General features: G+C 33.2%; 3 protein-coding genes and 1 long non-coding RNA gene across 6 annotated transcripts; 3 read left to right on the top strand and 1 right to left on the bottom strand.

Annotated features, from left to right (window-relative positions):
* Positions 1-4,960: 4,960 nt before the first annotated feature.
* LOC128188624 (uncharacterized) lies at positions 4,961-9,240 on the bottom strand. 3 transcript variants are annotated; one of them, XR_008244170.1, is made up of 5 exons: positions 9,129-9,240; positions 8,818-9,017; positions 7,703-7,831; positions 7,395-7,543; positions 4,961-5,152 (listed from the first exon to the last, which is right to left on the bottom strand). It is a non-coding gene; the product is annotated as an uncharacterized LOC128188624 (long non-coding RNA). The 3 variants fall into 3 exon arrangements; XR_008244169.1 differs by having other exon boundaries at positions 8,818-9,222; XR_008244171.1 differs by lacking the exons at positions 8,818-9,017; positions 9,129-9,240 and adding an exon at positions 7,976-8,021.
* A 209-nt stretch (positions 9,241-9,449) lies between these two features.
* LOC128190792 (platelet endothelial aggregation receptor 1-like) lies at positions 9,450-10,637 on the top strand. The gene is made up of 4 exons (XM_052862988.1): positions 9,450-9,543; positions 10,099-10,260; positions 10,362-10,418; positions 10,546-10,637. Exons 1-4 carry the CDS (start codon positions 9,450-9,452, stop codon positions 10,635-10,637), a joined length of 405 nt encoding a protein of 134 aa, XP_052718948.1.
* A 10,893-nt stretch (positions 10,638-21,530) lies between these two features.
* Positions 21,531-25,642, top strand: LOC128188621 (cell death abnormality protein 1-like). Its single transcript, XM_052859786.1, has 5 exons — positions 21,531-21,657; positions 24,393-24,445; positions 24,995-25,156; positions 25,257-25,313; positions 25,462-25,642. The coding sequence occupies exons 1-5, from the start codon at positions 21,557-21,559 to the stop codon at positions 25,551-25,553; spliced, it is 465 nt and encodes a 154-aa protein (XP_052715746.1). The 5' UTR covers positions 21,531-21,556; the 3' UTR covers positions 25,554-25,642.
* LOC128190789 (uncharacterized) lies at positions 25,632-26,605 on the top strand. The gene has a single exon (XM_052862982.1). The coding sequence runs from the start codon at positions 25,632-25,634 to the stop codon at positions 26,391-26,393; it is 762 nt and encodes a 253-aa protein (XP_052718942.1). The 3' UTR covers positions 26,394-26,605.
* The last annotated feature ends 269 nt before the right edge of the window (positions 26,606-26,874 follow it).

Genomic DNA, 26,874 nt, shown 5'->3' with positions numbered 1-26,874 from the left:
CAGTCAGGAAAGCTGAAACTTGTGTGGAAGCATCATCAGGTAGTGTAGATTCAAAATTATGAAAATCATGATCCCCGAAGGAAGATAGAGTGGGGCCACAATAGGGGGGGGGGTCATCATACCTTTTGTTCCTCAGGTGAGCGATGTGGCCCATGGGCCTCTTGTTTTAAAGGAATATCATTTGTCACAGCTCTGTTGATGTAATGGGAAAGCGTTATGTTACATGCAATAAACATAATTAATAAGATATATCGCACCGATTTGTTGATATCCGAAATAGGAAGGCATGAATAAGCTTTGCTCTAAAGAAGGTTCGTAGCCATCTTGTACATTTGAGGATAAGAATGTTAGCATTTCTTGAACTGGCTTGTTTCTGCCTAATTTTTAAATACATTGTCCCGTTCTTGTATGCATTTTTTTCAAAGTCCAAACAAAATGACATGTTTGACTTTAGAAGAATGCAGAAACAAGCCAGTTCAAGAAATATTTACATTCTTATCCTCAAATGTACAAGATGGCCGCACATCCCCCTTAAGTAGGCAAATTGTACTTCCTAATAGAGGGAAATGGTCACGATTTTGGTTAATTGTTTTTCAGATTTGAGTGCTTACAATGCTTTACTTAGGCATTTTTAATAAGCAACCAAAATTTGAGAATCATTCGTTGAGTTATAAGGAATAACAGAGCTTACAATTCTTTGCCATGTAAAAAAGCTGTTGTTTACATTTTGAATGTTGAAGTAAATATGCCACAGTTTTAGACCTAAAATGAATGTATTAAACGCTCTGAACTGTTTATTAAAAATAAATAAGAAGATCGACAAATCAGCTTGAAAAATACTGTTTACTGGTATATTAAACCTATGTTCACCAAGCAGGGCACGAGCCTTGTTTACATGACAAGGAATTGGGAGTCCTGTATCTTGCTGAAAACTCTACGGCTGACTCTCAAATTCCATTTGATCACTAGAAAGGCATTCCTTAAGCATTGTAAATAATTAACAGATAAATAGAATTTAACCAAAATTGTGACCATGCCCCTTTATATTTATAAGCATATGTGAAGATGAACGTAATTCGAATCGCTATTTATGTAACTGTATAAATGTTTTATACTCTCAGATCAAACGCATTAGAATAATCGTTATAGTCATTTACATACACGAGGTTGCCATTACATAGTAAATAAAGTAGTGTAAGGTGCAATGCATGCGCAAATAGTAAAATTTGCCGGATGTATCCTATAGATACAATTGCCATTTTAAAGAACGCGCTTCGTGTTGATAGCTACTTTATGCGATTGATAATAGTTTAATTACAGTTTCAAATGCAAAACAATTAATCTTAATTATCAAAATTGTGTGCACATTTAAAACTTTAGTTAGGTATAAAAATGTAGTGAAAAATGCTGGGAATGTAAAAAAGATACAGTGTGTATAGTTTAACATACCCCTTATAATTAAACATTTTATTGTAGAATTGTGATTTTACAAAAAAGAGTTTCAAATAATTTGGAAATTAATTTTAAAACATGTTTTAATAAATTGTTTGTCTTTGCCATCCACCTAGATAAAAACAATTGCCCAGTAACGAAGATGTATCTAGTTCAAGCCCTGATGTGATTATCTAACGGTGTGTGTTTTCCTCTAAGACTTCATTTTCAATGACACTTTCATTTAGTGAATCAATGATTTACATCTACTTATCACTACTAATTATCGCCGTAAGATGTTAAGCCTCTGGATGATCAGCAAAGAGACTCATTTACTATCAAAACAGTTCTACAAAACTTGATTTGGTATATTTAAAAACAGCGATGATTTTTTGGGAGTGTTCAGGTTAAGACTTATTATGGTCTTTGGGGTCAAAAGGAGGTAATATTTCTGAAATTAGGAAATTTTCCAGTTTTACAAAAATATACATTGGAAAAACCTATTTTTTAAATGCTAATATTTGTGAACGTTAGATTGCTTGGGCGTCTTTAAACTTCATTTTATTGTCAGAAAGAGAAGGTGAAACTTTGGAAGAACAACCAGTCTTAACCAACCAATATTTATATAGAAACACTTATGAAAATATTCCGAGGAAATATAATCTTTGGCAACAATAATTGCAATGTAATGAAACAAACTTTACAATATTTCAGGTTTTGGCTCCCTTTGGATTATAGAAAGTAAAAACTTTCAAAACGGGCAAACTTTTGTACTTTTGTTAATTTTTATATTTAAATTTTACTACTTTGATTAGAAGTACTGATATAAACTCATCAATGAAAGTACATCTGGACTAATTAAATCATATTGGTATGGCGGAAATGGCCAAAGTATTCTTGATGTCACATCGCTTTATAATCACTATATAGATTTATGGCAATTGGAACAAACCAGGAAAGCATTTAAACTAAAATATTTACTTCAAAATTTAGCCTTTTTGTATTACGTGTATATTGCATGGAATTTAATTCCTTTTAATGAAGTTTAACAATGATTCATCAGCCATGGATTATCGTTCTATGCTATTTAAACATTTTTCCGAGTGCTTGCCAAACTGTTTCTGATAAAGGTTATTGTAACCTACCAAACAGGTAAGGGGTCCCTTCAAATAGTCTTAAAGACGAAGAAGCTTAACAGGGAATATATATTAACATATAATGTTCAAATATTGACACACCTTTTTGAAAACGGCTTCTTCTGCTTCTCTTCAGAACCAAAGAAACAAATTAATGTAGTGTCATAGTTTTGAAATACAATTTATGAGTATTTAGATCTTTCAACATTAATATTTTACACCTTGATTTATGAGATTAACATTCTTTCTAAACTAATATTCTTCAAACTTACTTGTTCAGTTCTTCAAATGTTTGTTGCACAGGGTTTTACCTAAGCGAAAATAAATGCAAAGGTATGTATCACCTTTTACATTTATGTCTATGCTTGGTGACCAGACAATATTTGTTGCTTAGTTGGGGTTTTTTTTTGGGGGGGGGGTTGGGGGTGTGGTTTTTTTAGGAGGGTGGGGGTGTAAATGAGATATTGATAGTTAATATTGTATTGTAAGCTATGTAAATGAGAATTCAACAAAAGTTCATTCGAAAAGATATGTGGTGATAACGACAGTGTTCAAAAGTCCAAAGAATAATTACAAAACAGGAGCAGAGCGAACACCGACATCTTAAAAATATAGAGGAAGGATCAGGTGCCACGGAGAAGTGAGCATCCTCTGGTCACACCCGCCATGTGCTTTTTATAGTAATCGGGGAAAACGGATAAAGTCCGTAGACAATTAGGTGATAAATTATGGTCAAACAATTAGTATAAAAATTTGAAAAACGTCAGTCAGTATGCAACCCAATGGAAAATTGTTTTTGCTGACAAGATCGTTGTATCGACCATAGAACTTACCAAAAGATTACTTCAAACGAGACTGTTGATAGTCCTGTTTTATCAGCTTGTTTGTCAGTAGCTTGCCTCGCCTTAGAAACTGTTTATACGAAGAAATGAAGGTGAAACGTATCGTTTAAAAAAGTACTTATTTTATTAAATCAACTGTACTGAGGAACCAATGTGATTGATTAGAGGTCACGTGATGGTTAGTGTTTAGAGGTTTCTCAAGATATAAAGACGTTGATGTTTGGTGTTTAAGCAGTTTGGATTATTTAAGGATTTTATTACCTATATCAGAACTTTTTATATCCAGTGCAGATTATTGTGCATGAAAAACAGAAACGTTTTGCAGGTCTACCTGTGTAATAAAACGCAGTAAAAGTTAGGAAACGTTTTCCTGAAACTTGATACATTGCCTAACCCAATTCTGGGTGACGAGGCTGGAGTTACACCCAATTCTGGGACATGCAATAATCATGATAATGTAAACGTGACTTTACCCAATTCTTGGTTGAATGATAATGTACCTCATTCTGGGTCTGACATTCTGAATACATCCAATTCTAGATTTAACATTTTGACAATGCTAATGTGCAGTCAATTAATTCTGGATCCAGATATTTCGAGACTTCCGTAACGGGAACGATTGCGGCAGCCATATGCGAAGCTTCGCTAGGGACAATTTTGAACCAACAACAAACGTTCTTACACAATTTAATGTTTGAGATCAAGCAACAGAAATCTAGAACTCCGATTACTGAAAATCGACTGTAGACAGTAAACTAGACCTCGACAAACCAGAATCTGATGTATTTGACGACGACGATATGGAGGAAATTCGAAGGACAGTGTCACATTAATCTGATATTTATATGGAGTAAGTCGATCTCCTCAAGTCGAACATATAAATCCAGATGAAGACCTCATTAAACAAATTGAACATTTTTACAAACAAAACGAGAAATGTTCAAGGAAAGATTGGCTAAAATAGTCAACGATGGAAGATGTATTCTTATAAATGATGATGAGAAGGAAGATCTGTTGACTAAACATTAGAAGCCTGAAAATTGAGAAAATTTACAAGTTACAAGGGTGATCAAAGGCATCTGGACCTCATTGGGACGAAGATAACAAGACAATGATCTCAAACTGCAAAATGCACAGACACCTGTTTGCAAAGTTTTATATCCATTGTTAGATTTAATGGATTAACTCATGAATACAACCACAAATAAAATCGATATGAAAACAACAGATTTAAAAAAAAAAATCCCTTAGCCTTAGCTAATGACACCCTCACAATGATGCAAATAGCATTCGCTGATTTATCACAACGCCGTTGCCATTTTCTCAAGTCAGACCTGACCAAAGAATTAAAAACATTGTGTGCTGTGGACAATTCCGTTACCAGCAAACTCTTTTGTGATGATCTTGGCAAACATATCAATGAAATCACAGATGCGCGTCAAATAAGCAGAAAAAATCATTCACTCCAATAGAGCAGAGAGAAACAATCGGAAATATATGTCCTTTGATAGACAAAATACATCTTTATTAAGATCTGGACACAACCAATTAGGTATAGTCCACTAATACATTTTCCATAGCCGGTAATGTTAACATAATGTCACACAGAATTCTCCCTAATTTTCGTTCAGCAACGAGTGATCCCTCAAACTGAAGCTACACAAGTTGTCCATCTTCGGTCCGAGTTTCGTGGTTTGATGTCAGATTCGTTTTCCCGCAAAATCCGTCTGTTTACGTCAACCCCTGAAAAAGAAAGTGAAAGTAGTAAACTCCTGCCTGTCAGTGAAGCATCAAATAACACAAAATAGTTCCATACACTTACAGGTTAAATCACATTTTGCTTAATATACTTACAGGAAAAATGATCCTCACTTACAAGTATGATGTTCATAATAATACATAGCTTGATTATTTTTTTATGTAGTCTGCTAATAAAGGAACTTTTAATTTTAATGGCACTTCTTTGTTGTCCTACCGATTCTAAAAATAGTTGAAGGGATAAACCCAATATGTAAACCCATTTATCAATTTAATTATTTTTTAACATATCATTATCTTTTATACATCACGCATATCCATACTACCAAGTTTCGTGAAATTCCGATAAATAGTAAAAATTTTACAGACTAATAAAAATTACATGTACTCCTCCGTCATTTCATGTAAATATAGCTGTTTTTAGACTTGTCTTTTGATTGACTTATACGCACAAAAATATTAAGTTATACCATGATTTTTTAGTTTAAATTGCGTCTTAGAACTAGATTTAAGAATATAAATCAAAATATTGAGAGTAAACTGTTAACTTACAAAAAAAATCAGTATATTAAGTTAAAAAAGTACACAATTTTTCTCATTACTGGATACATTTTTACTCAAATCAAGAAAAATTGCATCACAAACACCACGAATAAGGAATTGCAAGAAAGAAGAGGATATGTCGTTTCTAAAAAGGTGCTACATGTGAAATTTGGTATGTTAGAAATGGAGTTAATAAACTTTCAATGTGTAAACCTATCAGTCTAACCTAACTACATTTTTACGCCAAAACCCAACGTCGTGATGTCATAGACAGCTGAGGCAGCCATATTGAAATGTGATGTCATCATAACAAGGTAATTTGAACTTGTGTATGCATTGAAAATGAGAGGTGAGAGAAAAAAGCACAAGTTTGCCTGTGGAAACAGTATTAGAAAGGGGAGAGTGGGTCACGGCCACTCTAAACATGAGGTATTTAAATCTGTTTGGTTACCACGGTTAACAGCTAATCAGTTTAACTTAATTACTAAAGTATCACCTGACGGTAAGTCGTACACTTTGTCCGGAGCTGAAAAAAGTCTAAGTAATGTTAAGGTTTTGCGCCCTCGCCCAAGTGATCCCAACCCTTACTCAAGAGTCACCAGACTCGACAGCCGGGAAATGAGGGTTGTAGACAAGGGTCTGACCCTTGACATGATAAATGACCTGTGTGTATCACATGCTAGGTGTAAATGCCAACTTGCTGATTTTGAGATAAAATCCGAAACTAAGTGGGGGCTAGGCTGGTCATGGACATTCGGGTGCAAGAGGTGCAATTTTATTTCGAAACCATATAAATTGTATCATGAGATTCCATCTGAGCACTGTGGCAGGAAAGCTGCAGAAATGAATCGAGGTATACAAACAGGTCTCTACCAGACCCCATTAGGTAATGATCAGGCCAGACTTATTCTGGCATGTACCGGCATTCCACCCCCAGCAAGGTCTGCAATGTATAAATCAGGTAATAAAGTGGGTGAGAAAATTGTTGAAATTGCGGAACACGATATGAATGAAAAATTGAAACAACTTAAGAAAAAGAGTGAAATGTTAGGTCTTCAATCCTCGCATCCAATCAATATTCAAATGGATGCCTCTTATCAATCAAGGGGTATCACCAGCAGGCATAAAATGGGCCAGGGAGCCTCACAAGTAATTGGTGTAGCCTGTGAGGATGAGACAGACCAGCATAATGTGATAAGCTATCATATGGTAAATAAGCTTTGCTGGGTTGGAGCATGGCTCCGAGGAGTGGGATATGATATTAGCTGCCCAAATGGGCATGTCGGTTGTACAGCAAATAAAAATCCTGCCGAACCATTGTCTGAGAGGGAGACGGGATACAAAATTGGGGAAAAACTGGCTAAACATGATCTACTGGTTAAATATGTGACCACTGATGGTGATGCCACCAGTTGTGCGGGGTTAGAAACCGCCCTTCAAAACACTCTGTCGCCCCTGTGAAAAACTAGCCGACTAGCCGATAGGATTCATAGGGGGCAAAGTCTGTTTCGTCAAGGTGTTAAAGCCGAATTCAGTCCCAAAATGTTTCCTGCACACACTAAAACTCAAAAGTCCGATTTGCAGAAAATGTTTGCCAATGACATCAAAGAACGATGCCACGGCATTTTTCAGGCATTGTTTAAAAAACATAACGGTGACTTGAACAAAATTTCAAAATGCCTACCTAGAGTCGTAGACAGGGTCATCAAGTGCTACAGTGGGGGTTGCGGTGAAGGTTGCAGATGGAGTGTAACTCTCTGTAAGGGTGGCAAGAAAACTAGCTGGTGGCAGAAATCTGTTGGTCTACGGGCACATGATCTAGAACCAGGTGACCTAATGTTAAATCAGAAAGACAAGGTTATTCTTAAATCATTACTCGGAATGGTTCTCTCGATCTCTGCCTTGAATGAAATGAAACTGAACACAACTACAAACAAGTGCGAGTCAGTCAATCGAACCATATCTGTCAGTCTTCCCAAAAACAGAACTTACAGTAGAAATGCAAAATCCCGTGCTCTCTCGGGTCTGTTACGAGCTAACAATGGGGTAGACATGGCGGTGTGTAAAACCCTTGCTTCCCTAGGTGCTCCCCTCGGTGCCCAGTCTCAGTCACTGAAAGCTCTGCAAAGAATAAAACAAATATCAGAGTATAGCATAAAGCATGCAAAATCGCTGAATCAGAAAAAGAAGCGAGCATGGGCTCGATGTAGAAATGCAATACAGTATGTCAAACAAAAACTAAATCGGCCTGTAAAGACTGACTACCGAAAGAATCAGCTAGAACCGTCACTCTCCGGTCTGGCAAAACAAAAGTGTGAGAATTTAGAGAATCCCGATCCCGATAAACCTGGTTGCAGTCATTGGTGAAAAATGAACTGATATCAACTTTTAAACTCTTGTGTTCTTCAAATGTGTGTTTAAAAAATACAAACTGATTTGCAATGAGTATGCAATAAAAATTATGTGCAATACTTTTAAACATAAAATTTGTAAAGAAGAAAAAAAATTGTAGACCACTGGGGGGAGGGGTTGGGATGGGCCTCCAGTGCTCTGCATATTTTTTTTTATATCTTTATAAAATTAGAGAATACATAAATTTTAATCTATAAAATACATACCATTACTCATTTAAATGGAGATTTACAAGACATGGGGGATAATTCACATGCTGTCTGCACACACCTTCAGACATACAGTTGACCCGCTGCATATTAACCCCATGTGGTTCAAGTGAGAGATGATCTGGGTTTATACATAAGCGGTTGTGGCATAAATGTGAACAATCAAGAGATGTAGGGGGAATAAATCTGAGTTTAATCATTAAAGATAATTTAGCGGGGGAATAACTATGCCATTCCAGGTTCGGAAGTTTAACTTTTATCTGACCATATGACTTTGACCTCTGACCATTATGCCACAGTCTACACTGGAGATTGGCCGCTACATAGCTTTTTTCACGTAATTTCTCAGAGTATTTAGCCACAAAAGCATCCATGTTGATGAAGAAGATGAACAGGACGTGGATAAAATAAAAACACACACCGTTGAATTTTATATTTCAGATAAAAAATAAAAAATAAAAAAATCACATATTTTTTGCTACTTACTTAATATGGGTATAATCCACTAATACATTTTCCATAGCCGGTAATGTTAACATAATGTCACACAGAATTCTCCCTAATTTTCGTTCAGCAACGAGTGATCCCTCAAACTGAAGCTACACAAGTTGTCCATCTTCGGTCCGAGTTTCGTGGTTTGATGTCAGATTCGTTTTCCCGCAAAATCCGTCTGTTTACGTCAACCCCTGAAAAAGAAAGTGAAAGTAGTAAACTCCTGCCTATCAGTGAAGCATCAAATAACACAAAATAGTTCCATACACTTTCAGGTTAAATCACATTTTGCTTAATATACTTACAGGAAAAATGATCCTCACTTACAAGTATGATGTTCATAATAATACATAGCTTGATTATTTTTTTATGTAGTCTGCTAATAAAGGAACTTTTAATTTTAATGGCACTTCTTTGTTGTCCTACCGATTCTAAAAATAGTTGAAGGGATAAACCCAATATATATATATATATATATATATATATATATATATATATATATATATATATATATATATATATATATATATATATATATATATATATATATCGTAACAATTTATGGAACATGTGTTATTTAAATACGATCCACACATTCTGTAACCTTAATTTGTGATCATTATCAAATGTTTAAGATTGTGGTAATTTTGTGTCGTATTTATTTCAGCAATGTCATTAGATGCTGCATAGGGTTTTATATTAGTGGAGACAACTGTATAGGTAGGTATGTTTTGATTTCATTAAATTTGATCACGTAAATAATAAATCAGTCTACGGATTCATTTATACATTGTATATAACTTTTTTCACAAGTTCATGTTCAATGTGGCGGAAAAAAAATGTCTTCATCATAGAACCAAGGAAGGTGCAATTTTAAAATTATTATAATTGTTTTTAGTTGCAGTGAATATAAAATACATGAAGAATGCAGACACCAAGTATTAAGTTATCGGTTTTTAATCAAATGGAAATTATTTATAAATTGCAGATCTTAACACCGTTAGATAATAATGGCAATGACGCCATACTCAAGTAGTCAGCTTTTTTGTGTTCTTTGGAGAACTGAAATTCTCTAAACTCAACAAATCAAAATAGCTGTATTTATTATGATATAAATATAAAGCGTTTTTCTTTAGATTTTTTATTTTTATATTGTTTTTTAATGATTTTTAAATATTTCTAAATTAAATAATGATAATGCATTTAACAAACTGTTACAAATATGGCTTTTGACAAATTCTACATTACATTTAAACTTCCCACTAAAATTTGCAGAATGTGAACCAGGCACAACAGGTAATAACTGCTCCTTGACCTGTCCGCCAGAATTCTTTGGAATTCAGTGTAGAGAACAATGTAACTGCTCATCGGACGAGTACTGTGACCCAACAAGTGGCTGTTTGGCAAACAGATCAGTAATTACATCTACAGGTTCAGGTAAATTGTCACTTATAAAAGAAAAAGGTTTAGCACTTTCTTTACCATATTTATTTTTAATATTTTACTAATTTAAATTAAAAATGTTGACTCATTGACAGGACGGGAAACATCTGATACAATGACCAAAAATCCAAAAGTTTCTGACTTAAATCACAGTGAGTTGTATAGAATCACAAATTTTCCACTGATTTAAAGTTTCAACGGCAATTATTCAAACATCAATAAACAACTGAACACTAAGACTTTGCTCAACAAGTAATTAAATGGATTTTTAACAAATAGTTGACAAGACGGTAATCCTGATAGTGTGCATCCTTCCTTTCTCAGTACCGGTCATCGTCTGTTTTGTCATTGGCATGGTTTGTATCAGGTAAAATTTTTACCTACTTCTTACATTAATATCATTGTAAATTATACTCATTGTAAAAACCATTGATGCTCTAATAAAGAATATCTTTAAGGCGTGTTAAAAAACAGAAGAATTCCATGCACAATGTGACTGATCCCCCAATCAGAGTTCATGAATCTGCAATTGACGACACCGTATCATCCGATGTTCATGATCATTCAAATCTTCTAGGACCAAGTCTTAGCTCTTCCGCCTATCCTAAAGACAAGACAATTGCTGTCAGAGAACCAGAGCCTTGTTCAGGGATGACCACTGATACCACACTTAATGGCAATAACAAAGATTACCATGTCAACCAACATTCATTGCCTAGAGCTTGCGAAAAAATCAGTGAAAAGTTAGATGGAAGTTATTTGAGTATGACACACAAGGAAAAAACTTCATGAGAAAACGAAACACCAACAAGTAGATAAAAATTCAACATCGAGAAAAAGAGATACAGAAGAATTGCTCTATATTGACTCAAACGAAAGTCAACAGAGAAATGCCAAGAAAACGGTAAAATTTGAATGTCCAGAACAAATTCAAGATACAGCTGATCTGAAGAAAAAACCAGGAAAAAATTTTGGGGCATCCTCAGTGTGTACATACGACAAAAAAGTGAATGCTAATAGTTGTGAAACGATGTATTCTAACAACCTTTTTATATCACACATTCAAAAAGATAATAGCGAGGATACGGAAGAATACTTGAACATCAAGTACAAATTACAAATTACAAATACCGAGTCTGTTTGTTCATCGTGTTCATCTAAAGCTAGCATAAATGTGTTCGATTATATCAATTGCAATGCCTTAAAATAGGATTAAAGTGTAAAATCATTACAGAAAACACACTTAATGTCAATGATTATCTTGATATATGAATGATCTTCCTGTTTAATCGTTGTTCTTAAAGTTACGTCCGAAATATATGACATAAGCGAAAAAAACCTCCATTAACTCTTTAAGAAAATTTTACAAGTGTTTGTTAATTCCGTACTATGATATGTTCATTTAGATTTCCCGAGATGCCTCGCAAAAAATAGTATCTGGAGTTCCAAAGAATGTTTTATTAAATTATGATGTTTATGTCTGATGATGATAATGATGTTTTATAATCAAAATTTACAGATGGACAAATCAATTTGAGCATTACAAGAAAATTGGATGTAAATATTAGATATCTATTCATTGCAAAACATTGATTATTTTAAGGAACAAGATGGAGTGGAGCACAGTTCCGTCTTATTCTGCAAGAAGCTATAAAATACAACTGATTAATTGACAGTTTATTGGACGGCAATATTTCGTCCGGTTCAAAATTTTCCAATAGCCATTGTGCACTTTTCATAAAGATGCGATTTGAGTATTAAATTGTCATCGCAGTCTTATTTGAACAACTGTGTATACAAATACATGTGAATGGGACACAATGCATTTCGAAAATCTTATTGTTGATACTAATGAGCGGAAATTTGTTTCAAACAAAATTGACATAAGTGTTTCATTATCTTTTATGTTTATTTGCTTTCGATTATTATTTTTAAAATGATTACATTTAAAAGCGATGTACCAAGCAATTATTGAATTTCATATTTTTCTTCCCCTTAGATTAAAACGTGATTTGTTATAAAATATTTAAAAACTGAACCATGATATAAAAATTTTGAATGACCCATATAGTGAAAGAACACTTCAAGCAGAGTTTCAACTATTGTTCAAGGCGGAACATTAACTATTTGTATACCGATTGTATTCTTATTTATTCTTATCGAATCATGGAAAACGTTCAATCACCTAAGGAAACAATCGTAATTTGTCTACCGTGCGATTATAATAAGAACAAACATTAAGGTACAGGGTATCACGCAGATAATGAACCTGTGTCATTCTTTTAATTAACTGAATATTAACTGGAAGGTCTAAGAATAATAATGTTTAAAATGGCAGGTATATACCATCTAGTCACCTTTCAGTTTCTTTTCAGTTTTGATTCGTACGAAGTATTAAAATTGTGATAAGGACAAATATTGAAGTAATAGGTTTCTTGTTTGTTTTGGTATTTAGAATCATTTATTGGTCTAATATATTGTTTTAACTTGATGCGTTTTTACTCAAACTTTGAAATAAAAATATGCAATTAATTATTTAATTTTTTTCTTAAGTATAGAGATGATAATTGAAGTAACAAAGAGTTGCCTGTTATAAACACATCTGCGCACAGCTATAAAACATTATTTATTGTTTTAAAATTCAGTGCCCTTTCAATGTGACAAATCAATATTTGTTAAAGAATACAAATCAGCATCATTTCACAGTGTCGTACTGTTGGTGTGTAGCTAGGTCAGCAACAAATCCTAGTTTTCTCTTCTTAGTTAGAGTAATTGATAAAACATAAACATCTTATTATTTCGTTTAGGAATTTTTACAGTAACTTGACTTAGATCTCAAACAATATCAACATTTTTACAGAAAATAAAGAACATGATAACTTAAATCAAAATTCCAAAACTGTAAAAATATTATATTAAGTATGTGTGTTCACTTATTGAGAGTGTAAAAATGCATCACATAGAAGTAAATTTTGTTCACAACAAAGTTGTTGAGGACATGTCTTTTTAAAATGTTTGCTAATATGCAGATGAAAAATGTTTTAAAATGGTCTAATCATGACTTAGCAGCTCGACCGGCAAAATGTGAGTTTGGTTTTAATGAACTTCGTTTTCTTGGTCATACCATAGGGAGTGTGAAAATAAAACCGATGATGTCAAAAGTAGAAGCCATACAAAACTTTACGATTCAAACTACAAAGAAAAAGGTAAAGTCTTTTCTTTTCTAGGTATGATTGGGTTCTACCGGAAATTTATTCCAAACTTTGCCACAGTAGCACTTCCGCTTACAGACCTGACGAGAAAAAGAACGCCCAACAAGATCAAATGGACAGACGACCTTGATCACTCCTTCAAAGAGTTGAAAGGTAAGTTACTATCAGAACCAGTTCTTCGAAGTCCAGACTTTAGCAGATCATTTATTTTGCGCACAGACGCAAGCGCACACGGTGCAGGCGCAGTACTAGAGCAAGAGTTTGAAGATGGTAAGCATCCAATTTGTTTTTTAAGCAAAATGTTCAGTCCTGCTGAGAAAAATTATGCTGTCGTAGAAAAGAGTGCCTAGCTATTGTGTGGGCGGTTCAGAGTCTCAGGGTGTATTTAGAAGGTAAACCATGTGAAATTGAGACTGATCATGCACCATTATGCAAGGGTCAAAGTATTAAAACAAGGAGCTCTCCAAAGGATAAACCGGAAGGGTGAACCAAGGGGAATTATAATTATACACAACGAATTTTAGTTTGTTACACACTTTAAGCACAAATTCGGAACTAATTTGAATATAGATATATAAGTTCCGTGTCAGGCATTATATCATCCAATACTCTTAAAATTACAATTAGTTTATTAAACGATGAATCGCCGATTATGGATGTTTGTTGTGCAGTGCTTGGTCTTTCCCATGACTGTCTGTCAGAATAAACAAGGCAGTGGTTTTTGCATGCCACCGGATAGGTAATCTTTACTTTTAATCATATGACAGCATTATCTTTTCAATCATATTCCTGCTGTTACACTGGAAAGCATGCATAAAATGTATGAAATTTAAAACTTGGCATGCAATCAAATCATTCGTTCAAAGATATTACAAATGAATTATTACATTTCAAAATTAGATAATACAGACCCTGAAACGTACTACTACACCAAAAAAGCGTGCGACTTTCGTGCGAGAAACGTTTTGTGTAAACCGTTTAGCGTTTCGTGTAAACCGTTTAGCGTTTCGTGTGAATCGTGAAGCGTTTCGTGTAAACCGTTTAGCGTTTCGGGCAAAGCGTGCAGCGTTTCGGGCAAAGCGTGTAAATCGTTTCGGGCAAAGCGTGCGAGAACCGTGTGAAACGTTCATCAGATTTCATTCGGAACTCTCTGAAAATTTAATTGTTTCATAATAGCGCTCGTGTTAAACATGACTTTAAACTAATTGGCAAAACTAGAAAAAAATCTATTAGAAATGATGTACTTATCTTTGTACAAAATTGATTTTATTTTTAACAAATGAAAAGTACGCGTATTGAAAGAAGACTAGTTACTAAGACTATTCGGCTGTGTACAACCAGTCCACATAACCTCGGACATCGGGTAAGACCTGCACCTGGCTGAACCTGTCAATCAAACTCTGTGTATTCGTTTTCATTGGATGGTTACGCGTCTCTTTTTTTGTCAGTAGCCAATAGAAATTTAATGACTTCAAGGTAGTCGGAATCAGTATTTGTTGATGCACACAATGTCAATGATCGATTATTTAACATTAATAAAGTAAATTCTTTTGAGTCCCGGATAAAAATATTTCTACAAGTTATTATTTCAATTATTTAAACACTGATAACGGAAAACAACAAGTAATTAACACAAGGAAATTTTCCTAAAATGTACACATGCAATTAATTATTATGGGAATCTATATGCATGGTACTTAATTCAAATAGATTATGATAGATATATTGTACGCCGTTATGCGGGGTGCCGGTTATGTATACGAATATTGAGACAAAAATTTAAATCATTCTTTATTTTCTGTTCTTTCCGAAATCTGAAATAGAAATGACAACTTTCTTTATTGTTTAATCCATTGATTTTTCTCTGTGATATTATATACGGAACATTTATTTACGCGAATGATTCGACATAAAAAAAAATTAGTCGGTTGTTTTATAGCATTTTTCTAACTTATGTGACTAATTAGATTTTACATAACTTTCAAAATTATCAATGTAAATAATTACAGGTTTATTTACAGTAAGTATTTTTACATCGTATTCTCTGAAACCAATAAAAATATTAATGTGAGAAGAAAAAACAAATCCCGCCGAATACTGAAAAACCAAATTATCAATGTAAATAATCACCGGTTTATTTACAGTTAGTATTTTTACATCGTATTCTCTGAAACCAATAAAAATATTAATGTGAGAAGAAAAAACAAATCCCGCCGAATACTGAAAAACCGATATCAGTTTGAAATCATACGGATTTTATTTTTGGTATTGAATATTGTGTTAAGGTAACTTTTTTCTCTGAAATATTTATTATTTACGGCACTAATAAGAATCATGGATATTTCTTTTGAGCAATAAATATATTTATAGAAGTAATATTTTTGGCTAACTCTGTGAATAAATAATTTTTTGCTTTAAATATAAGTACCAAATTTATTTAATCAATCAATTCAATACTTATGTACATATATGTTTCTAATATCAGTATTTCTATTATTTCGTGTTTTCTTAAAATAAATTCTTACTAACAGAGTCAGGGTAAAAATCCGAGAGGACCCGAATCGATCAGGATAAAAGCGTGTCCAAAGCGTGTGAAAAGCGATCAAATCGTTTCGTGCGAGAATCGTTTCGTGTAAAACGTTCAGCGTTTCGTGTAAATCGTTTAGCGTTTCGGGCAAAGCGTGCAGCGTTTCGTGTAAATCGTTCAGCGTTTCGTGTGAACCGTTTAGCGAGCGTGTAGCGAGTGTGCAGCGAGCGTGTGGTGTAGTAGTACGTTTCAGGGTCTGTAATTAGATCTTTCAATAAAACCTTATTCTTTACCCATAGCTTGTAACCATTAATTAATATTTATGACTGTCGTGGATTTTTGTCGTATTTATTTCAGCATTGTCATTAAATGTTGCATAGGATATTATAATACTGGAAAGAATTGTATAGGTACGTATGTTTCATTTTTTTTTATTAATTTAATAGCAACACAGTATTTTAAATTTCAAAGATTGACTGTGGCAAGAAATGAAAAAAATATTTCATGGAAATAATGCACTAGTTATCATAATCAAACGGTCTGCTGATTTTTATTCATTATACATTTATTTTTGATCTTGTTTATCATGGTAGGACATTGTACATTGCAATAGATCCCACACCCAGGGAGCGGCAATTCAAGATGATATCTATTTGTCGCAGTGATTCTAGAATAAATTCACAAGTGCACACACACCTTTTTGAGCAATCGCTTCATTTTAGCAAATAAAAATCGTATACAGGTAGTATTGTTTGTGTTTGTCCTAACACCTAAATATAATGATCAAAATACCATTCATTTTAAATGTGGCTTACTTTGTGATATAATTATATAAAACACATTCATTCTTATTTTGTTTATGATGCCAGGTTTAATTTATTAATTGAATGATTATAAATTATGCCCATATATGCTAACAAATATGGCGTATGACACATTATATTTAATTCTCCCACAAAAAATTGAAGAATGTGAACCAGGCACGACAGACGAGAACTGCTCCTTGACCTGTCCACCGGACTACTTTGGACTTCAGTGTAGAGAACAATGTAACTGCTCCCCGGATGAGTACTGTGACCCAATAAATGGCTGTTTGGCAAACAGTACACTAGTTACATCTGCAGAATTAGGTATATTATTGTCACTCAAAGGAAAGAGGTTAAGTACTGTCTTCAAATTATTTATTCAATATTCACAACTCGAATAACATACCGAAACAAAAGCAATAATATTTTTACTAATGTACATTTTAAATCGTGGCCCGATTGACAAGAATTGGAACTTTTAGTACGAAGACTTATGATTCAGCAGCTCTTCAGTCATACTGCTGTGAGTAGTCTGTTATATCTAATGTTATTTTCCAATGCATCGAATTAAACGTTTTATCTGCATTTGTTTAACCCTACATGTATTTGTATAGAGACGTCCATTATATCAATCTTTTTATCATTAATTTTACGATATTGGTGGTGTTTTATACGTCTGACAAAGAAAGAAATTGTTCAGATTTTATTGGTAAAATAAGACACAACAAAGATAAGTAAAACTGTTTTTGGCAGGAGATGTAATGCAAATGCACAATTAAAAATATATTAAACAAATTTAGAAATGTTAAATCATAATAAATACACAATTTATCTATTTGTTGTTTGAAGGTGTTGGTGTGTAGAATTGAGTTAGCATCTACATTCATGTTTTCTTTTAATATGTTTTATTACAAGCCGATACAAGAACTAGGTTCCTAGTAACGTATGTTCTTCCTTTCTCAATTCTCACCATTCCAGTGACAAATTTTCATTTGAATTTTGTAAAATCTTAGAATATACTATAGTAATAATTTGTCTCTCAGTCATAATGAAAGATTGCTATTGGTGGTGGTCCAACTCCTTGCATCGGAAAAACATCGGATGTCTCATCACAGCAGAGGGAAGAAAATATCCACTTCAGCTGGCATCAACTTGACACAGTTTGTGAGAGAATAAATGGAATCTTACAAAAATACGTGTATCGATAAGGGTTCATTTCATAAGCAAAACATAGAACAACAAACATATATATATATATATATATTCTATCTTGAGCAAACATTCCAGAAAACAACCGCATCGTAGCAATTCAGATCAACAACATTAAGGTGTCAGTAGAGCGATTAATTTTAAATTTCCAAAACTCGGTTACCGATACAAAAGAAACCTAAACTACAAAACTTCCAGCTTGCTTAATTGGGACCCAAGATGAAGAATTGCATGAAAACAATCACGGTATTGAGAAATCTAACAGTTGTGTTAGACAGGACGAGGATTCTGATGAGTACTTTGACGTCAGTTACGATAACAAAATGAAAATGCCTTGCACCAAGATAGCGAATCTGGACCCTTAGATACGAGTTCATCTGAAGTTGAACCCTATGTGTCAGATTATATCACTGATAGTTGTTTAGTTTTGATACTCAGTAACACTTAGATACATCTTTCTATACTAATGCGATAATTGTGTGAAATGCGCATAAATTTTAGCGACATATTTATGATGAATAAAACGTCTTGTATTATTTGTTGGGCAAATACCATAACCTATAACCAAAAGGCATTGAAAACATTTGATATGGTATGTTGTTATACTGTAACTCTTATGTTTGATGTTTCACTAGTGATTGACTCTATATATGTGGGAACTATACATTGCACTTGTATTTATTCGTTAAATGCTGAGAGCGATTAAAAATTCATGAAAACAGTTATTTGTTGAGGAAGTTGGCGTACAAAATAATTAGGGAAAATATTAATTTCTTAATATAGATCTATTATTTCAATTTTATCATAACACGTAATATGAGATCAAAATTTTCCTACATGGGTTCTGAATATATTGCTGGATGTATATCTTTAACTTTTGAAAACTGGGAAATGTTCACTACATCACATGGACACGTTGAAGATAGATCGAGTTGATTGAATTGATTTGCATTTCTATCAACAGTATATTATAGATTGGATAACGATATCAATATAAACGAGAATTTTAATCTTATTATTAAGGAACGGATGTTTATTATATCAGAGCGGACACACAGAACACTCCTGCTTTCTCATTTGACAGTCTATTCATGAATGCAATACGTTTACTTTGTGTGTTTTTTTGACCTGCGTCACACGAAGAAATGAATTGTCAAAATAAACTAAACGAGTTGACATGTATTTTTAATTTGAAAACTTCTGACTTGAAGTACTAATTTCAGTCTAAACGTTTGTTTAAGGGGTTCCATCGAACGACTTAACAGATTACACATTTGCTTAAAGAGTGTGAACCACGCTATTTTGGTATAAGCTGTTCTACTATCTGTTCTCCGGGTACTTCGGTCATCGATGTAATGAAAAAATGTCATTTTTCCTTGGACATATTTTGAGAACCCGCAAAATGGGTGCTTGTGTAACATGTTGTCAATCTCTTATGTCACCTGAGTCACTTACACAATCAATTGAATCTACGCTAAAAAAGTGCAGTAATTGCTATGACCGTTTTGTACACATATTTAATAAATATGGATCAATACTTCAAAAAAATGTGAATTATTTGTTTTCATGTTTCTAAGATTAGTCTAACAGTTCTTTCAAACAAAAGCGAATAAGGCAATTGATGTTCATTTTTAATCTGTTTACATTCGGCATTTTACGGAATGACCAGAAGATTTACGAATGCATCCGGAATATTCGTCGACTCATAAGAAATAGTTCTTAAATGATTCAACGAGTTTAGCTATGAAACTTATTCAATGAGTTGTTTTGGAAGTCTCATTAAATTTGATTCGAGTTAAATGTAAAATTCTAAGTTATTTGATCACAACATACTGAACAAAAGAGCAACGATCAAGAAGTTGCAAGTATGAATATACGAAAAGGAGAAAAAACTACTCCAAGATAGCATGGGTAAAGAACATTTATAGTACAATTGATAAATTTGACCCCGTCTTTCAGTTCTTTCAGTACTTTGAATTTAGTTCTGTATTAGGTATAGCGATAATAGTAGTTTTAACAAGGAAGTGTTCGTTAAAAACACATCTGTGCACTACTAAAAGAACACTACGAGGGTCAATCAAAAAATATGAAGACTTTTACCATAGCTTTTTTACTGAACGTCATATTACTACTAAATTTGGTGGACAATTTAGCAATAGTTTCAATCAGTTTGAAATTATAAAACTAAAGACGTTCTGTTATTTCTTATAACTATTTAAAATATATTCCTGCAAAAAAAGAGGCCACGGCGCACGGTTAAAACGTGTGTTACGTCAACAATAAACCATATAAACCATATAACGTCTGAAGTAATATTTCTACAAATTGGACTTAAAACCCAATAATTTCAAAACCTCAAATAAGATGTTGTCTTGTTATATAATGACGAGATATATTGTTTCGTTGAATAGAAATCAGTTACTAAAGACATATTGTCCTCTTTAAAATTGACTAAAAACGTTAAAGTCGCCGACGTCACGGCGCAACGAGAGATACAAACATTATAGATTTAACTCGGAAAAAAGCTTATACAAATTATGTAAATGCTCAATGGTGCAAAGCATATGTCAAAAATAATTGGCTCATCGATGGTAACACATTTTGTGGGCGCGGTGGTAACTGTATTTTGGACATCAACCATCCCGAAAGACAATTGAATATCTGTAAATATTTGGTAGAAAGAATAATAGCATCATCTGATGTGTAGGGTTTTCATACTGTAAACTAAGAGACATACATTAAAAAATGAAACTCTCTGAGAAATAACCTATGATTCTTAAACAAATGTGAACAAATAGGATGTCAAGTAATATAGTGCAGTTTTTAGTTGCAAAGTAAAAAGCACAATATACTCAGCCAGTAAAAGAGGTGAGATTGCATGAATCAATGTGTTACTTATGATTTTATTGAAAACAATAGAATAGGCAACCACAATGTGTTCGTATTTTTGATTGACCCTCGTAGTCATTGTTTTAAAATACAAAGTTCTTTCGATGTGACAATATTTGTTAATGAACACAAATCATTTTCACCATCTTCATCGTTGTTGTCCTGCTGGTGTGTAGATAGATTCGCGACTAATTTCCTCTGCTGAATGCTGGTGTTCTCTTCTTTAGTAGAGTAATTCATTAGCCTTTTATTGTTTTATTTAAGATCATTAACCGTAGCATGATTTTGGTTACGAACAATATCAGAATCTCCACAGAAAATACAGAACCTGGTACCTGTGATTAAAATTCCAAATCTTTTAAAACATCATGCTTAGTATGTGTGTTTACTGTTGAGAGTAACAAAATGTGTAATATATATGTAAATTTCATTCCTAACAAAGAGACTTTGCTAACAATTTATATAAAACTATTGAGGAAATAACTTTTGTCGAATATCTGTAATTATAAATATGTAAAAAAAACAAAACAAAACGCAGTTTAAATATAGATAAATCAAACTTGAATGTGGAGTTCCGTGTCAGGCATGACATCAACTTTTTCTCTTACACTCAGAATAATTAGTTAATTAAATATTTCTGCTAAACAATGAATTGCCGATTATGGATGTGTATTGTGCAATGTTTGAGCTTTCTTGGGACTCTCTGTCCAAGTAAGCGTGATACTGGATTTTGCATGTCACCAGATAGGTAATATTATCTTTTAATTATATGACAAACTTATTCTTAAAATGATCCCCCTGCTGTAAAAACAATGTTAATATATATTAATGGATCTAAAAAAAACCCATGTAATGTGTTTGAACGAACTGCATCTTGTGAAGCCTGCTTATTATATTTTGATATTTAATTTGAATTGGCGTTTTCCAGAAACATTTGCTTGAATAATTTAAAGTTTAATAAATGAAATAATAAACAAGCATTCTGAGAGTATTGCATAAGCAAAACACGTCCCCTACTGGTCTAAGAAAGCTTCGCAGCATACATCTATTTCAAAACAATTATAAACGAGTTGTTAGGCTTAAATCACAGATAAAAGAACAGAGAAAATTCAAACTACATAGTTGATATAGAAATTTTAAAAAAATGGGTAAAATAATACTCTTTATTTTATCTCCTGAAATTTCGCCAAGTCCATATAGTATTTGCTGGTAGAAATTTGCACTGTAAAACAATGTATTGTTAGGCAGAATATACTTTCTTACCGTCTTTTGTATCCCGAACCAACATACCTACCCGATAACGAACCCGATTGTAATAATACAAAAAACCCTGTCGATTAAATTTACAACACAATGCTTGACACTATTTTACAGAACTTATTTGTTTGTTAGAAACAATAAAAGGAATGGTACAAGTAATGCACGATATTATTACTGACTACATACTTTCCTCGTTTATTCGATACACACCAAACCCGATAACGAACCCGAACAATAAAAAACTGGAATATAAACACTTAATTTTCTCAGAAATATGTCAACCAGGCGCTACAAAAGTGAACACCTGATTTGTATTTTGACATTTTGAAGCTGTTCAGCAAATTTCATATTATTCCTCAAACGCTAAAAGGAAGAAAAGTGTGGAAAACTGAAGAAGGAGAGACAAACGGACGGACGGACAGACAGACAGACGGACTGACGGGCGCAGAGGAAAGCTATATGGACTAATAATAAAACGGAGTATAAATTGCGTCTAAACCAATCAGATTTCGGTATTTAACATGAATGCATAATAGTATGTTTTGTAAAACCTTTCCATACGCCGACAAAACGGCATTTTAACGTATAAATGTTTACTTCAATTAGATTAAAATTGATTGTTCTAAAATTATTTATTATGATTAGATATTAGATATTATTTTTCTAGTGTCTTAAGTATCTATCTATCTATCTATCTATCTATCTATCTATCTATCTATCTATCTATCTATCTATCTATCTATCTATCTATCTATCTATCTATCTATCTATCAATCTATCTATCTATCTTTCTCACTACCTATCACTCAGCCCTTAAGAACCCCAACAGCATCCTGAGAAATAATCTGTTCATTCTTTGCACTAACGAAAGAATGGCTGATCTTTTCAAGGATCTGCCAATGGCTGTGTTTAAACGCCCGAGAAACTTAAAGGACATGGTAGGGATGGCGAGATTAGACAACCCGTTGCCAAATGGTGGTTTTAAAACATGTTCCGATGCCAGATGCCTTTTGTGTAAACATAGCACCAACGTGAACAGTTTTAAAAGCCCCATCACGGGTCGCACCTACAAGATATTTGGCAAAACTTTTTGCCGCACAGACAACTGCATCCATCTCATCAGTTGCAAAGTCTGCTCTAGGCAATACGATGGTGAAACGGGTGACCTCCCCAGAAGGATCAATAACCATCGCTCTACCATAAAGACCAAAAAGTCAAGGAGCCCGTCGGGGAACATTTTAATACAAGTGGCCACAAATGGGAAGACATGACAGTATTGGTTATTGACCTTTATCTTCATATGCATTGGACAGACGCGGAGAGGAAAAGCAAGGAAAAGTTCTGGATGCACAGACTCAAATCATTCAGACCTAATGGCATGAACAAACAAATGGACTTCACTAAAATTAACGTCTCATAGCCATACATCACCTGACACCCATATAGTAATTTCATCAAATCTGTCAACTGCGCCTCTTTTAGTTATTAGTTTCCTTTACAACCTTTTGTTTGTAAACCACTTTTTTATAATTTCTTAATTTCTTTATTTTAATTTTTTAATTTATTTTTATCTCTTTTATTATCAAAAATTCGAGTCTAAATCATAAGTGCCGGACGAGTTAACAACGGGGTTTTTAATTCTCATTTATTAACTCGGACGTCAATTTTAGTTAGCTAATTAACTTAATCAGGCGTGAAGTTGGCAGTCGATTGATTACTTTAGAGCGATTGGCGGCGGCATCAACACCTTCTTTAAGAATGTGAACAAATGTTTATAATGTTGCTGTTCGTTTTATAGTTTCTTAAGTAGTTTAGAAGTAGCTTTAGATTTTGTTTTCTTTGATTTTTACTCATGTAATTTTTTTTTTTGGTCCTGTAAGAAGGGACTGGTTGTCCCGAAAATTTGACAATATCTATTGTTCGTGTCGTTAGCCATTTTTAGTGCTTTATATATTAAGTTTACTGGCTTAGTATCTATATATTAGATCCCACACTTTAAAGATTCCTAGTGTTGTTGATTCTATTCAGTGATATATATATATATATATATATATATATATATATATATATATATATATATATATATATATATATATATATATATATCGTAACAATTTATTGAACATGTGTTCTTTAAATACGATCCACACATTCTATAACCTTAATTTGTGATCATTATCAAATGTTTTAGTTTGTTGTAATTTTGTGTCGTATTTATTTCAGCATTGTCATTAGATGCTGCATAGGGTTTTATATTAGTGGAGACAACTGTATAGGTAGGTATGTTTTGATTTCATTAAATTTGATCACATAAATAAAAAATCAGTCTACAGATTCATTTATACATTATAGATATCTTTTTTCACAAGTTCATGTTCAATGTGGCGGAAAAAGAATTCTTCATCACAGAACCAAGGAAGGTGCAATTTTAGAATTATTATAATTGTTTTTAGTTGCAGTGATTGTAAAATACATGAGAATGTAGACACCCCTTAAAAGTTATCGCTTTTTAAACAAATGGAAATTATATATAAATTGCATATCTTAACGCCGTTGGATAATAATGGCAATAGCGCCATACTCAAGTAGTTAGCTTTTTTGTGTTCTTTGGAGAACTGAAATTCTCAAAACTCAACAAATCAAAATAGCTGTATTTATTATGATACATGAAAAGCGTTTTTCCTTCGACTTTTTATTTTTATATTGTTTTTTATGATTTTTAAATATTTTTAAATGAAATGATAATAATGCATTTAACAAACTGTTACAAATATGGCTTTTGGCAAATTCTACATTACATTCAAACTTCCCACTAAAATTTGCAGAATGTGAACCAGGCACAACAGGTAATAACTGCTCCTTGACCTGTCCACCAGACTTCTTTGGACTTCAATGTAGTGAACAATGTCACTGCTCTCCGGACAAGTACTGTGACCCAACAAGTGGCTGTTTGGCAAACAGTTCAGTAATTACATCTACAGGTTCAGGTATATTGTCACTTATAAAAGAAAAAGGTTTTGCACTTTCTTTACCATATTCATTTAAATATTTTGCTAATTTAAATTGAAAATGTTGACTTATTGACAGGACGGGAAACATCTGATACAATGACCAAAAATCCAAAAGTTTCTGACTCAAATCACTGTAAGTTGTCTAGAATATCAAATTTTCCACTGATTTAAAGTTTCAACGGCAATTATTCAAACATCAATAAATAACTGAACACTAAGACTTTGCTCCTTTTTAACATTTCAAATATCAACAAGTGATAAAATAGATTTTTAACAAATAGTTGACAAGACGGAAATCCTGATAGTGTGCATCCTTCCTTTCTCAGTACCTGTCATCGTCTGTTTTGTCATTGGCATGGTTTGTATCAGGTAAAAGTTTTTACCTACTTCTTACATTAATATCATTGTAAATTATTATTCATTGTATAAATCATTGATACTCTAATAAAGAATGTCTTTAAGGCGTGGTAAAAAACGGAAGAATTCCATGCACAATGTGACTGATTCCCCAATCAGAGTTCATGAATCTGCAATTGACGACACAGTATCATCCGATGTTCATGATCATTCAAATCTTCTAGGACCAAGTCCTAGCTTTTCCACCTATCCTAAAGACAATACAATTGCCGTCAGAGAACCAGAGCCTTGTTCAGGACTGACCATTGATACCACATTTCATGACAATAACAAAGATTACCATGTCAACCAACATCCATTGCCTAGAGCTTGCGAAAAAATCAGTGAAAAGTTAGATGGAAGTTATTTGAGTATGACACACAAGAAAAAACTTCATGAGAAAACGAAACACCAACAAGTAGATATAAATTTAACATCGAGAAAAAAAGATACAGAAGAATTGCTCTATATTAACTCAAACATACGTCAACAGAGAAATGGCAAGAAAACGGTTAAATTTGAATTTCCAGAACAAATTCAAGATACAGCTGATATCGAGAAGAAACCACGAAAAGACATTTTGGCATCCCCAGTATGTACATTTGACGAAAAAGTGAATGCTTATAGCTGTGAAACGATGTATTCTAACAACCTTTTCATATCAGACATTCAAACGGATAGTAACGAGGATACCGACGAATACTTTAACATCAATTACAAAGGACAAATAATAAATACCGAGTCTGTTCGATCATCGTGTTCATCTAAAGCTAGCATTGATACGTTCGATTATATCAATTGCGATGCCTTAAAATAGGATTCAAAGGTAAAATCATTGTAAAAAATACACTTAACGTCAATGAATATCTTGATATATGAATGGACTTCCTGTTTAATCGTTGTTCTTAAAATTACGTCCGAAATATTGACATAAGCGAACTCGTTTAAACCTCCATTATTTATTGTTAATTCCTTACAATGATATGTTCATTTAAATTTCCTAAGATGCCTAACAAAAACCGAAATGTATCTGGGTTTGCATAATATATTTCCTTAAATTATGATGTTAATGTCTGATATTGATAATGATGTTTGATAATCAAAAAATACATATGGACAAATCAATTTCAGTATTACAAGAAAATTGGATATCTATTCATTGCAAAACATTGATTAACTTAAGGAATAAGATGGAGTGGAGCAGAGCTCCGACTTATTCTGCAAGAAACTTTAAAATACAACTGATTAAATGACAGTTTATTGGACGGCAATATTTCGTCCGGTCATAAATTGTCCAA

The sequence above is a fragment of the Crassostrea angulata genome, chromosome 6, assembly GCF_025612915.1.
Source record: "Crassostrea angulata isolate pt1a10 chromosome 6, ASM2561291v2, whole genome shotgun sequence".
NCBI classification, from domain to species: Eukaryota; Metazoa; Mollusca; class Bivalvia; order Ostreida; family Ostreidae; genus Magallana; species Magallana angulata.
The sequence above is the reverse complement of the archived record's forward strand: the minus strand, read 5'-3'. Positions and strand labels throughout refer to the sequence as shown.

What these genes read in the sequence shown, in the direction of transcription:
- LOC128190792 (XM_052862988.1), top strand. Translation starts at nt 9,450, where the DNA reads ATGTTTAAGATTGTGGTAATTTTGTGTCGTATTTATTTCAGCAATGTC. An exon ending in TAGTGGAGACAACTGTATAG is followed by an intron (nt 9,544 to 10,098) that starts GTAGGTATGTTT and finishes TAAAATTTGCAG; the next exon opens with AATGTGAACCAGGCACAACA. An exon ending in AATTACATCTACAGGTTCAG is followed by an intron (nt 10,261 to 10,361) that starts GTAAATTGTCAC and finishes ACTCATTGACAG; the next exon opens with GACGGGAAACATCTGATACA.
- LOC128188621 (XM_052859786.1), top strand. Translation starts at nt 21,557, where the DNA reads ATGAATTGCCGATTATGGATGTGTATTGTGCAATGTTTGAGCTTTCTT. An exon ending in TTTTGCATGTCACCAGATAG is followed by an intron (nt 21,658 to 24,392) that starts GTAATATTATCT and finishes TATTTATTTCAG; the next exon opens with CATTGTCATTAGATGCTGCA. An exon ending in AGTTTCTGACTCAAATCACT is followed by an intron (nt 25,314 to 25,461) that starts GTAAGTTGTCTA and finishes TTTAACAAATAG; the next exon opens with TTGACAAGACGGAAATCCTG.
- LOC128190789 (XM_052862982.1), top strand. Translation starts at nt 25,632, where the DNA reads ATGTCTTTAAGGCGTGGTAAAAAACGGAAGAATTCCATGCACAATGTG.